This window comes from Carcharodon carcharias, chromosome 18 (genome assembly GCF_017639515.1).
Source record: "Carcharodon carcharias isolate sCarCar2 chromosome 18, sCarCar2.pri, whole genome shotgun sequence".
NCBI classification, from domain to species: Eukaryota; Metazoa; Chordata; class Chondrichthyes; order Lamniformes; family Lamnidae; genus Carcharodon; species Carcharodon carcharias.
In genome coordinates, this window is record NC_054484.1 from 13,081,241 (window position 1) to 13,094,652 (window position 13,412).

General features: G+C 45.9%; 1 protein-coding gene across 9 annotated transcripts in view; it reads left to right on the forward strand.

The window, feature by feature from the left end:
* The window catches only part of cxadr (CXADR Ig-like cell adhesion molecule), a 104,570-nt gene that overhangs the window by 48,268 nt on the left and 42,890 nt on the right, over positions 1–13,412 (forward strand). Inside the window, exon 2 of one of the 9 annotated variants that reach the window (XM_041211082.1) lies at positions 8,588–8,703. The exons of 5 other annotated variants lie outside the window; for them this stretch is intronic. In XM_041211082.1, the coding sequence (XP_041067016.1) occupies positions 8,634–8,703 (70 nt within the window). In that variant the 5' untranslated portion in view covers positions 8,588–8,633. Of the gene's footprint in view, positions 1–2,026; positions 2,231–4,377; positions 4,661–8,587; positions 8,704–13,412 lie in introns of those variants that run through there. 3 more of the 9 variants (XM_041211084.1, XM_041211087.1, XM_041211085.1) reach the window with 3 other exon arrangements.

Here is a 13,412-nt window from a genome sequence, read left to right on the forward strand (position 1 = left end):
CCACCTATTTCCATTATAAAAAAAACCCCACTAGAGCTATACCTTGAGTGCCCTACCATCCATTCTTAATTAGCACATTTGTTTAGATAATATCACCAACTTTAACTTTAACACCTATGTGTTCTATTGTACTATTGTCGTTGACATCTTTTGATGATCTGCTTCTATCACTGCTTGTTTGTCCCTACAACCACAGCCCCCCCCCCCACCTCTCTGTCTCTCTATCTCTCCGCCCCCCACACACACACCTTAAACCAGCTTATATTTCAGCTCTTTCCTGGACTCGAAATCAAGTTCTGTCGAAGGGTCATGAGGACTCGAAACGTCAACTCTTTTCTTCTCCGCCGATGCTGCCAGACCTGCTGAGTTTTTCCAGGTAATTCTGTTTTTGTTTTGGATTTCCAGCATCCGCAGTTTTTTTGTTTTTATCACTAAACTAATACTTTGATTCGGTGGGTTGCCTTATGAGGAAAGGTTGGACTCACCAGGCTTGTATCCGCTGGAGTGTAGAGTAAGAGGTGACTTGATTGAAATATATACGATCCTGAGAGGTCTTGGCAGAGTTCATGTAGAGAGGATGTTGCTCCCTGTGGGAGAATCTAACACTAGGGGCCACTGTCTTTAGAAAAAAAAGTCATTTAAGACATAGATGAGAAGAAAATATTTCTCTGAGGGTTGTGGAAGTAGAGTCTTTGAATATTTTTAAGGCTGAGCTAGATAGATTTTTGATGAGCAAGAGGATGAAAGGTTACTAGGGGTAGCCAGTAATGTGGAGTTGAGGTTACAATCAGATTAGCCTTGCTCTTGTTGAATGGCAGAGCAGGCTCGAAGCACCGAGTGGCCTACTCCTAATTCCTATGCATGTCTGCTGTTTATGTGTAAATATGTATAGTAATTACACTGCTAATAAATTAATGGTATTGCAGATACCAGTGCACTCTGTCTCCCTCGCTCACTCAGTATTTGGGGCTAAGTTTGCTTGATGCTAATTGACTTGTGTCAGAGCATGTTGGGTTGAGCAACATACCCTGTCCCCCCGCCCCCCCCCCCTCCCCCCCAACTTAAATTTATTATGTGATAACAGGACATGCTTCAGAGTGTTGGTGGCATATTATGCTGTTGTTTTAAAATCAAGGTTGTTTGACAGTGCGGTATTGCTGGCATCGATTCTTTCTGGCACAAAGAATCCTTTTTTGTCCTCATCTTGTCAGATCCCAGATAGAAGCTGCATTCCTCGTTCAGCAAGTACTTTCTGGAAGTGCAACTGGCTGCAGAACCTTGAAATAGTTTCCGATAAGCTCGGGATGAAAATAAACCAGCCTCTGCTGTTTAGTTTCACTGTTAGATCACAGCTTTACCCCCACCACAGTTTTCGCTCCTAATTGACTCTAGGGCACAGTTCCAACTGTGGATATCTTGCCCAAGTGGGGGGGGGGAAAAAGCTGCAGTTAAAGGATGGAACCTGGTATCTCTGCAGCACCTTCCATGGCCAAAACGCAAAATAGCCAATGGACCCTGTTCGAGTTTTAGGCATTGTTGTAATATAGAGAATGTGGCATCAAATTGTGCACAGCAAGCTCTCACAGACAGCACTGTGACAATGGCCAGATAATCTGATTGACAATGTTGGCTGCGGGATAAATATCGGCCATTCATGTTCCACTGTTTAAACTGGGTTATTTTGAGCCTCAGTTTGATGTCTCATCAGAAAGGCAGCAGCCCCACGGTGGGAATCGGCCTAAATGTTGTACAACCATATCTCTGGAGTGAGGCTTGAACCTGTGACCTTCCATTGATCCCACGGAGTTAAAGTTGTCACATTCGTTTCATGTCTTTCACATCCTCAGGACGCCTCAAAGTGGCTTGCAGCCAAGAGTTTATCAATTTCAGCAGAACTACCTTTCCAAGTAAACATGGTAGCTGATTTCTGCACAGCGAAATTACTCCTCCTAGTTCTTAAGGATTCTGCAAACAGGGATAAGATAAATGATTGATTGATTATATTCTGCAGAATATAGGAAAGCTGGTTTGCTGCTGTGTATTGAACCGAGTAAGACTGACACATGCTCAACTGCGGACAACCATCATTGTACTAGGCAAAGAGGTTAAGGAGAGGCCTGGGTCGAACTGGAAAAAAGAATATTCCACAAAAAGGAAGGAATAGCTAGGACTTGTGGGTTTCCAAAGCAACAGCTGTTTATCGGAGGAAATGACTGGAGCCAAAGGAAAGGTTCAATTATGTTATCGTGTTTTCGGTAGCCTTGGTTCAGGGATTAATTATTAACTAGGACACTAGGTGAACTCTCCCGCTGTCCTCCGACCGGTAGCTCATTCTTTGTGTGACACTGAACGCTGTGTATTGGCAGCCTATTTGACTGTAGCAAGCATCTGAGTCGGACATTGTTCCCCCCCCCCCCCCACCCCCACCTGTGTATTCCACCCGTGAATGTGGACATGTATGGTTTTTAGCAATGGATGAATGGATAAAGATCAGGACCGGGGCCCCAGATGATTTTTTTTTTTTACTCTCCCCAGTCCTGAAGTGCCACAATCTCCATTGTGTGGCCATTCATCATCCCGGTAATCCCACGGTATATCGAAAAATTTATACTGCGTCTGCAGTGTTTTCGAATTTGAGCTCTAAACTTACCTAGCTCAGTAAGTGTTGTGTAAATAGAGAGCAGAGTGCAAACAAGACAGCATTGTTTGGTGATCTTTCAAAACAGCTCTGGGGAGGTGGGCATAGGGCTTAAGGACAATGTTTCAACCTCGTTCTCACTTTTTATGTTAAATGCTCTCGGCTCTCTCATTTATCCCGCCCACTCCTGTCCTCCACCATTTTACAGTCCCTCGGCACTCAGGCTAATTTTGCTAACATAACTTTCCCACAGAGTTATTGGAATCCAAGGGGATACATGTTGACATGTCTAGTTCCTTCCAGAACCCCATTAAGGTTTCTCGTTCCGCTGCTGATCTTTCCCACGTATTTAACCAAAAGAGTTCAGCCTGCATGTCAAAAAAAAACAAGGGGGAAGATTTTTCTATGCAGTAATTTATGATCTGGAATACGCTATTGGAAAGGGCATTGGAAGCAGATCCAATAGTAACTTTCATTCAAGGAATTGGACAAACAGTTGAAAAGGAAAACAAAAACAATTACCTGGAAAAACTCAGCAGGTCTGGCAGCATCGGCGGAGAAGAAAAGAGTTGACGTTTCGAGTCCTCATGGCCCTTCGACAGAACTAGGTGAATCCCAGGAAGGGTTGAAATATAAGGTGGGGGTGGGGGGGGGGGGGGGGGGGGGGGGGGGGGTCGGAGGAGAGAAGTGGAGGGGGTGGTGTGGTTGTAGGCAAAAACAGTGATAGAAGCAGATCATCAAAAGATGTCACAGACGGCAGAACAAAAGAACACACAGGTGTCGAAGTTGGTGATATTATCTAAACGAATGTGCTAATTAAGAATGGATGGTAGGGCACTCAAGGTATAGCTCTAGTGGGGGTGGGGGAGCATAAAAGATTTAAAAATATTTAAAATTAATGGGAATAGGGAAAAAGAAAAATCTATATAATTCATTGGAAAAAAACAAAAGGAAGGGGGAAGAAACAGAGGGGGGGGGGTGCGTGGATGGAGGAGGGAGGTCAAGACCTAAAGTTGTTGAATTCAATATTCAGTCCGGAAGGCTGTAAAGTGCCTAGTTGGAAGATGAGGTGCTGTTCCTCCAGTTTGCGTTGGGCTTCACTGGAACAATGCAGCAAGCCAAGGACAGACACGTGGGCTAGAGAGCAGGGTGGAGTGTTGAAATGGCAAGCGACAGGGAGGTTTGGGTCATTCTTGCGGACAGACCGCAGGTGTTCTGCAAAGCGGTCGCCCAGTTTACGTTTGGTCTCTCCAATGTAGAGGAGACCACATTGGGAGCAACGAATGCAGTAGACTAAGTTGGGGGAAATGCAAGTGAAATGTTGCTTCACTTGAAAGGAGTGTTTGGGCCCTTGGACAGTGAGGAGAGAGGAAGTGAAGGGGCAGGTGTTACATCTTTTGCGTGGGCATGGGGTGGTGCCATAGGTGGGGGTTGGGGAGTAGGGGGTGATGGAGGAGTGGACCAGCGGAGGCTGGTGGGGTGATAAGTGAGGACAAGGGGGACCCTATCATGTTTCTGGGAGGGAGGAGAAGGCGTGAGGGCGGATGCGCGGGAGATAGGCCGGACACGGTTGAGGGCCCTGTCAATGACCGTGGGTGGAAAACCTCGGTTAAGGAAGAAGGAGGACGAAGTTGAAAAGGAAACGTTTGCAGGGCTTTGGGGAAAGAATGAGGGAGTGTGGCTAACTGGAAAGCTCAGCCAAAGAGCCAGCATTGACACAATAGGCTGAGTGGCTTCATTCTGTGATTCTATTTTCATCAGTTGTCTTTTTGGTTTTTAAATACGATGCCTGGTGCTCATATTCTGTAGAATATAGGAAAGCTGGTTTGTTGCTGTGTTTGAACCGAATAAGACTGACACATGCTCAACTGCGGACAACCATCATTGTTCTAGGCAAAGAGGTGAAGGAGGGGCCTGGGCCGAACTGGAAAAAAGAATATTCCACAAAAAGGAAGGAATAGCTGGGACTTGTGGGTTTCCAAAGCAACAGCTGTTTATCGGAGGAAATGAGTGGAGCCAAAGGAAAGGTTCAGCGATGTTTAGCCAAGCTGAAGGAGGGCAGTGACTGGCTGATGAATGGTTGGGGGTTCCATTCAAAAATGAAGCAGAGGTCCCACAGGCTGTCCTGGTGGTTGAATAGAGGATGAGAGGCACTGCGTGTCCATGGTGAAAAGGCGAGAGTAGCAATGTGCATAGAAAATTGTCTGAGTAATAGGAAACAGAGAGTAACGGTCAATGGATATTTTCGGCCTGGAGGAAGGTTTGTAGTGGAGTTTCCCAGGGATCGGTATTGGGACCCTTGCTTTTCCTGATATATATTAATGATCTGGACCTTGGTGTGCAGGGGACAATTTCTAAGTTTGTGGATGATTCAAAAACTTGGAAGCATTGTGAACTTGAGGACAATGTAGAACTTCAAAAGGAAATATACAAGTTGGTGGAGTGGGCAGTTAGGTGGCAGATGAAGTTCAATGTGGAGAAGTGTGAGGTAATGCATTTTGGTAAGGAGAACATGGAAAAATAGTATAAAATAAGGGGTACAATTCTTAAGGGGGTGCAAGAATAGAGGGACCTGGGCAGATATAGATAATTGAAGGTGGCAGGACAGGTGGAGAGAGCAGTTAGTAAAGCATGTAGTATCCTGGGCTTTATTAATGGGAGCATAGAGTACAAGAGCAGGGAGATTATGCTGAGCTTATATAAGATGCGAGTTAGACCTCAGTTGGAGTATTGTAACAGTTCTGGGTGCCACACTGTTGGAAGGATGTGATCATATTAGAGTGCAGAAGAGGTTTACAAGAATGGTTCCAGGGAACTTGTGTTATGAAGATAGATCAGGACTGTTCTCCTTGGAGAAGAGAAGGCTAAGAGGAGATTTGATAGGGGTGTTCAAAATCATGTGGCTGGATAGAGCATGGGGAGAAACTGTTCCCGCTCGTCAAGGGTGCAAGAATGAGAGGGCACAGATTTAAAGTGATTTGCAAAAGAAGCGCATGTTTTTCACACAGCGAGTGGTTCGAATCTGGAATGCACTGTCTGGAAGCGTGGTGGAGACAATAGATAATTATTTGAATGGAAACAATGTGCAAGAGTATAGAGAAAAAGCAGGAGAATGACACCAAGTCATGATGCTCAATTGGAGAGTCGGGTCAGGTATGATGGGCAGTAACAATTCTGTGATTCTTGTAAGGCATAGCAAGCCTGAAACTGTTAAAATTGGCATTGGAAATGTTGTGGACATGCATGGGAAGAGATGGGATAGGGAAGAAAAAGATCGGGTGTCAATATAACATCTCATCCAAAGGGTAGCACCTTCGAAAGTGCTGCAGTCCCTTAGTACCGCAATGGTGAATTGGTCTGGATCATAATTTTTAAGCTAGTCCTGGCAAGTTTGTGTTGAAACTTCAGTTAACTCAGTGGGATACCAGCAACTTGATGCACAATGGACAAGCAACTCGTACTCTACTGTGATTTGGTTGCATTTGGGGGAAGAAAGGTCAGCAGATGAACTACTGAGGAAAACCTCGTAATTTCTCCTGTCATGTTTGCAAACATACATTTAGAACTTGTCATTATTTAAAAATTGAAGAAATTAGAGGTTATAAGATGTAAATTTGTTCCTGTCTACACTGTACCTCAGCAAATGATTGATGTTGGTTGCTAACTTAGTGCCAATGTAGCAAAGGGTAACAACGCAGACAACAACAATATAGACCCAATTTACTCAGCCTTGCATCACAGGACAACTTCTCATCCCAGGAACCAACCTAGTGAACCTCTACTGTATCTTTTTAAATTTATTTATGGGTTGTGGGCATTGCTGGCTAGGCCAGCATTTATTGCCCACCCCTAATTGTCCTTGAGAAGGTGGTGGTGAGCTGCTGCCTTGAACCGCTGCAGTCCATGTGGTGTAGGACAGTGCTGTTAGGAAGGAAGTTCCAGGATTTTGACCCAGTGACAGTGAAGGAACGGCGATATATTTCCAAGTCAGATGGTGAGTGGTTTGGAGGGGAACTTCCAGTTGGTGGTGTTCCAATGTGTCTGCTGCCCTTGCCCTTCTCGGTGGTAGAGGCCATGGATTTGGAAGATGCTGCCTAAGGAGCCTTGGTGAGTTCCTGCATCGCCTCTTGCTGATGGTACACATTGTTGCCACTGTGCGTCCATGGTGGAGGGAGTGAATATTTGTGCATGGGGAGCCAATCAAGTGGGCTGCTTTGTCCTGGATGGTTTCCAGCTTGAATGGTGTTGGAGCTGCACTCATCTAGGCAAGTGGATAGTATTCCATCACATTCCTGACTTGTGCCTTGTCCTTCTGTGGACAGGCTTTGGGGAGTCAGGAGGTGAGTTACTTGCTGCACGATTCCCAGTCTCTGACTTGCTCTTGTAGCCACAGTATTTATTTGGTTAGTTCAGTTTCTAGTCAATGGTAATGTGCAGGATATTGCTTGTTGAGGATTCAGTGATGGTAATGCAATTGAACGTCAAGGGGGCAACGGTTATATTCTTTCTTGTTGGAGATGGTCATTGTCTGGCGCTTGTGTGGCACAAATGTTACTTACCACTTGTCAGCCCAAGCCTTGATATTGTCCAGGTCTTGTTGCTTCTGGACATGGTCTGCTTCAGTATGTTGGGTGTCACGAATGGTGCTGAACATTGTACAATCATCGGCGAACATGCCCACCTTATGATGGAAGGAAGGTCATTGATGAAGCAGCTGAAGATGGTTGGGCTTAGGACACTACTCTGAGGAACTCCTGTAGTGATGTCCTGGAACTGAGATGATTGACCTCTGACAACTACAACTATCTTCCTTTGTTCCAGGTATGACTCTAATCTGTGGAGAGTTTTCCCCCTGGTTCCCATTGACTCCAGTTTTGCTAGGGCTCCTTGATGCCACACTGGGTCAAATGCTGCCTTGATGTGAAGGGCAGTCACTCTCACCTCACCCCAGGAGTTCAGCTCTTTTATCCATGTTTGAACCAAGGCTGTAACACCATCAGGAATTGAGTGGCCGTGGCAGAACCCAAACTAAGCATCAGTAAACAGTCTTTGCTAAGCAAGTGCTGTTTGGGCATTGGTGCTGATCCTTCCATCATTTAACTGATGATTGAGAGTAGACTGATGGGACGGGAATTGGCTGGGTTGGCTTTGTCCTGCTTTGTGGACAGGACATAGCTGGGCAATTTTCCACATAGGGTAGATGCCAGTCCTGTAGCTGTACTGGAACAGCTTGGCTAGGGGTATGGCAAGTTCAGGAGCACAAGTCTTCAATACTATTGCCGGAATATTGTCAGGGCCCATAGCCTTTGCAGTATCCAGTGCCTTCAGCTGTTTCTTGATATCAGTGGAGTGAATCAAATTGACTGAAAACTGGCATCTGTGATGCTGGTGACCTCTGGATCATCTACTTGGCACTTCTGGCTGAAGATTGTTGCAAATGCTTCAGCCTTATCTTTTGCACTGATGTTCTCGGCTGCCCCATCATTAAGGATGGGGATATTTGTGGACCCTCCTCCTCCAGTTAGCTGTTTAATTGTCCACCACCATTAACAACTGATGTGGCAGGACAGCAGAGCTTAAGATCTGATCCATTGGTTGTAGAGGTGCTTAGCTCTGTCCATCACTTGTTGCTTATGCTGTTGGGCATTCAAGTATTCCTGTGTTGTAGCTTCACCAGATTTGCACCTCATTTTTAGGTATGCCTGGTGCTGCTCCTGGCATGCTCCCCTGCACTCTTCATTGAACCAAGTTTGATCCCCTGGCTTGATGGTCATGGTAGCCTTCTGGACTTGGCGTTTAACAGCTTCAGACCATGAACTCTGTCCTCCTTTTCCCACATCCCCCACCCTGCCAAGGGCCAGTCTGTAACTTGTTCTCATATTTTACTTTCAGAAAGTGCTGCCCCTTGTTCTGCTGTTAACACATCAACACATCTGTCCTTTATGCCAGTAGTAACACCTGCCTTAGATCTGAAGAAGAGGATTGTGGACTCGAAATGTTAACCCTGGGCAGAATTGTCCATGCCCTCTGGTGTCGTACGTTTGGTGGCATGAGCAGACAATATGGTAAGGCGGCCAGAAACCAGTTTCAAGATGTTGTGAAACCAGTTTGCGAACGTCCGCTCAGCCCATCGATGGCAGGCCACATTTCCCACCATTGGGCATCTCATTGTAATACATTGCATATCATTATAAGGCTAGCCCGCCGGACTCATCTCTTCCCCCTCCTCCAAACTCTGAATTGTCCACCCATCACGCTGATGTGTTTCACAACAGATAAGCAACGTGCGCCTGATGAGCTGCACTTCACTAGGGGCTTCAAGGTTTGTTTTGCCTACCTTGCTTCAGGCAGCACTCACCGTCATCAGTGCCAGGCTTTGCAGGCAGCAGCACGTCACTTTTAGAGGGGCTCATGGGCAAGTCTCTACCCATCAGACCCAGCTGTGAGGCGGGGGTGGCTTTTCAATGGCTGCAGGGCTAGGGCTTGCTTGGAGAAGGGGAAGAAGTGGCCTCAGGCAAGGGAAGAGGCTGCAGGGCGAGAGCTGTACTGGGGAAGGAGGGTATCCCGGGGTGTGAGTGTGGGGGGCACATGTTGATCTGTACAAGTGGCCTCGAGATGGTGAGGGCTGAGGAGGCAGTCTCCAGAGGAGATGGGGCCAGATGGAGATGAGGGTGAGAGAGAGAATGAGTGGTGATGTTCCTTGAGTTGGCAGAGAGTGAGATGCCAGTGCATGTATGATGGGCTTGAGTGTGAGAGTTTAAAATGATGAGATAATTGTCTTAGCCTGGTGGCATCGGTGAGGTCATTCATCCTCTATCTGCATTGGATGGCCAACCTCTTCTGTGCAGTATTGGCATTGATCACTGCTGCCATCGCCTCCCAAGCTAGAGTGATCATGTTGCTGCCCCTCCTGCAGCCAGAGCGCGGGTAGAGGACATCACTGCAGGCCTCCATGGCATCCAAAAGGCACTTGAGAGACATGTCACTAAACCTGGGGCCTGCAGTCCTTTTTGCCTTTCGGGGCCATCCTGTCTTAGCAGCACGTCTGTGCTTTCAGCCCAGGACTGTGCACGTGGCTGCACTTTAAATACGGTGTCCGGCGGTGAGTTGATGGTGTGGCGGGCAAACGAGAACCCGGTCAGCATGGAAATGGAGTGTTTCCCAGGAATGCATGTTTAATGCGGTGGGTTTGGGACGATACAGCATGAAAAGCCGTCATTGCTGCCGACTGGAATAACGCTGTCTTACCTGCCCACTACCGTACTTAGTGCAAATCTGCAATGATGTCACCCTTTTCTTTCTTCGCTCTCAGCAGATGCTGCTGAGTTTTCCCAGCATTTCCTGGTTTTATTACCACCCCCTTTGCCTTGTCCGTGACACCTTTTTCATTTAATTTACACTACTGCGACTTTATTGCTAACTCCCTGTGTCCCTTGTATGAGCACACCCAAGTCATGCTGACATCAACATTTAGAAGTTTCACCCCTTTCTGGTTGAAATGAGAAAACAACAACCGAATTCAACAGCTTGGTTTCATTCCCCTCCCTCCCTCTTTGAATAATTTGAGTTCAACGGATTTCCAGTCAGATACAAGACTCTTTCTCATTCAGTCAGTCTGCCTTCAATGGCCTATATGCAGTCTGGCCTAGCAAAGGCCCTCTCAGGTCTTCAATTTCCCAAGTAGGTAATTGCCATCATGTAGGAATTCCCCTGAAGCATCGACCTTGCAATAAACTTGTGAATCTTAAGGGTATTGATATCTGTATCCTAACTCGAGCCAAGTGTCATCCGCTATCCTCATTCGCTCACTGACTTACATAGGCTCCCGGTTTACCGATGCCTCAGATCAGCCCATTGATCTCTCCACACTCGTTCTGTAATCTCCTCCACCTCTTTGACCCCCTGTGACCTCTGTCTCCCTCCAACTCTGGCCTTTTGCACAATCTCCTCTTCCTTCCTCCCTCCACAAGTGGCTGTGATTTCTGCTGTCCAACTCTAAGCTCTTAAATCCCCACCCCCCACTAAACTTCTCTGCCTCTTCTCCATTAACATTGAGGACCATCACCTCCTTTGGCTTGGTGTCAGTTTTTGCCTCATAACACTCTTGTGAAACACCCCTATAAAAGGCATAAGTTGTTCAAGCTTGGGTGCATGCATACCACAGATAAGTTTCAGTTGAAAAGTTGGGGAAAATCAGAGCAATATTGGGAAGGATTTGGTTTACTTTTTTCATATTTTTTAAATTGGAGAATTTGGCAACTTAGTCGGAGAAGAGTGAGAGAGAAATAGGCGAAAAAAAACTTACTTGATCCTGAAAGAAAGGTACTTTTTTTAGTAGAGCCAATTTTTCACCTGACATAAAGGAGTATGGAACTGCCTGTGAAACAAAATACTTGGGAGCTTAATACCTGAGAAAGGAGAAGTAGTTCTTGTGTACTTGATGAAAGGTGAATAGATTCAGTTTCCATGACCCATGAGAGTTAGGTGAACCATCTGCGTCCTGCTCTGCTTAGAAACATTAGATGATGAAAGTAAAAACAATGTCCTGGTTCGGGGGGGTGAGTGGTAAAAAGTCAAGAAAACGCCCCCTCCCCCCTCCAAGTTGCTCCCCAAGGATATTCAAAGATAGAAGGAAAGTTTGTGTTGGTTTTTAACCCATTGTGGTGTGTATATTTTTGATCAACAGTCAAAAGATGTTTCCCTGATATTTGGGTTTCTCAACGGGAGTTAGGCTGTGCACTGGAGCAAAGGGCAGTAACCAAGCAACTGAATATCCCAGTGAGAGAGCACTTTCCAGTCTTTTTGGGGACTCTAAAAGGAGTGCTAAACAGTGGTCTTGCTGTATGTGACACATCAGGCTACATGCGGAACGCACTCTGCCTAGGAAGAGTCTTAATACTTGGGCAACTAATTGTTGTCAACTTCCAGATTTGACAGGGGGAATAAACCACATGTTCATCCATACAAAGAATTTGAATAGTACAGTATAGTCCAGACTGTAGGTGATTCATGACCTGACCTTAATTCATGCTGTCACTCCAGTGGTCTTCTACCTGGCCTAATTGGATAGCTCTTTCAAAGAGCTGGCTCAAGCACAATGAATGGAAGGTCCGCCCCTGGAGTATATGATTACACCTAGTGTAACAAAGAAAACCTGTTCTTGCTGGACGCAGCACCTACAAGTATTCCAAGTTTTCCCCAATGTAGTGTATCCAGCTGCTGCCTGGTGGCAAGCTCCCCTGGCTGAAATAAGGCCTGAAATGGTGTTTTTCTTTGGTGCATCAGTAGAATGCATTTCTCCAGAAGTTCCAATTCTATTTTTAGAGAGGTTGGAGGAAGAGATTGGGAAGATTGGGTTGTACTTTTCCCAGTTCCTATCCTCTGCACGACACCCCATCCCAGTTGACGTCTGTGGCTTGATTGCGGCATCAGAATTTGCCCAACAGCCATGAAAAGATGCCTTCGGGGATGGTGTCCTCAAGCATTTGGGTATTTCATAAATGATTCCAGGGTTTTCGCCTTCACTGCTCCATCTGGAAATTTGTTCAAATTTAAAATTCCCGTCCGCCTGTTCAAATCCCTATCTCTAATCTTCCCCAGCCCTACAATCCTCAGAGGTATCCACGCTGCTCAGATACTAGCCTATTGTGCATGCTCAATTTTAATCGTGCCACCATTGGTAGCTGTGCCTTCAGCTGCTTCAGCCCGGAACGCTAGAATTCTGAAGAAGAGTCTTACACACTCCAAATGTTAGCTCTGTTTCTCTCTCCACGGATGCTGTCAGACCTGCTGAGTTTTTCCAGCATGTTCTGTTTTTCTTCTAGAATTCTCTCCTTAATCACGGAGTTGTTACAGCTCGGAGGCGATTTGGCCTGTCATGTCTGCTCTGGCTCTCCGAATAAACATCTGACTTAGTGCATTCCAGATCCTACCCACTCGCTGTGTAAAACTCTTTTTCCTCATGTTGCCATTGCTTCTTTTACCAATTACTTTAAATTTGTTCCCGCTGGTTCTCAGTCCTTTCACAAGTGGGAACAGTTTTTCCCTATCTTCTCTGTCCTGACTCCGCATGATTTTTGAATACCTCTATCAAATCTCCTCTCAGCCTTCTTGCCTCCAAGGAAATCAGTCCTAACTTCTCCACCTCACTGAAGTTCCTCACCCTGGAACGACTCTTGTGAACCTTTTCTGCGTTCTCTGTAATGCCTTCACATTCTTCCTAAAGTGTGGCACCCAGGACTGAATGCAATGCTGTAGTTGAGGCTGAACCAGAGTCTTATACGCATTTAACATAATCTACTTGCTCTTATACTCTATGCCCCTATTATTAAAATCTCTTGAACCTCCCCACCCCTCTACTTTTCTCTATAAAGCATACCTCTTTGACAAAGCTTTTGGTCACTTTTCCTAATGCCTCCATATGGCACAGTGTCAAATTTTGCCTGATAAAGTTCCTGTGACGTCTCTTGAGGTGTTTTATGATCATGAAGGTGCTATGTATATGCAAATTGTTGTAATGTGTGCAGACCTTTTGGTGGACAAGTTGAGTTGTTTGTCCTGTACCAACACCCAGTGTGTGGGTGCTTTATGAAGCTGGGAGCATCTCTGAGCTAAGCTTTGCACATATTTTAAACTAGAGTCCTCCTATGGAGTCACACTTGAGGAATCTGACAGTTTACTTTGGGATTGGCATTAGTCGCATAGAATCCGGACGCACCTGAGGAACTGACCCACTTAGCCTTGTATGAAATTGGTTTTCTTTCCGTCTCTTTCT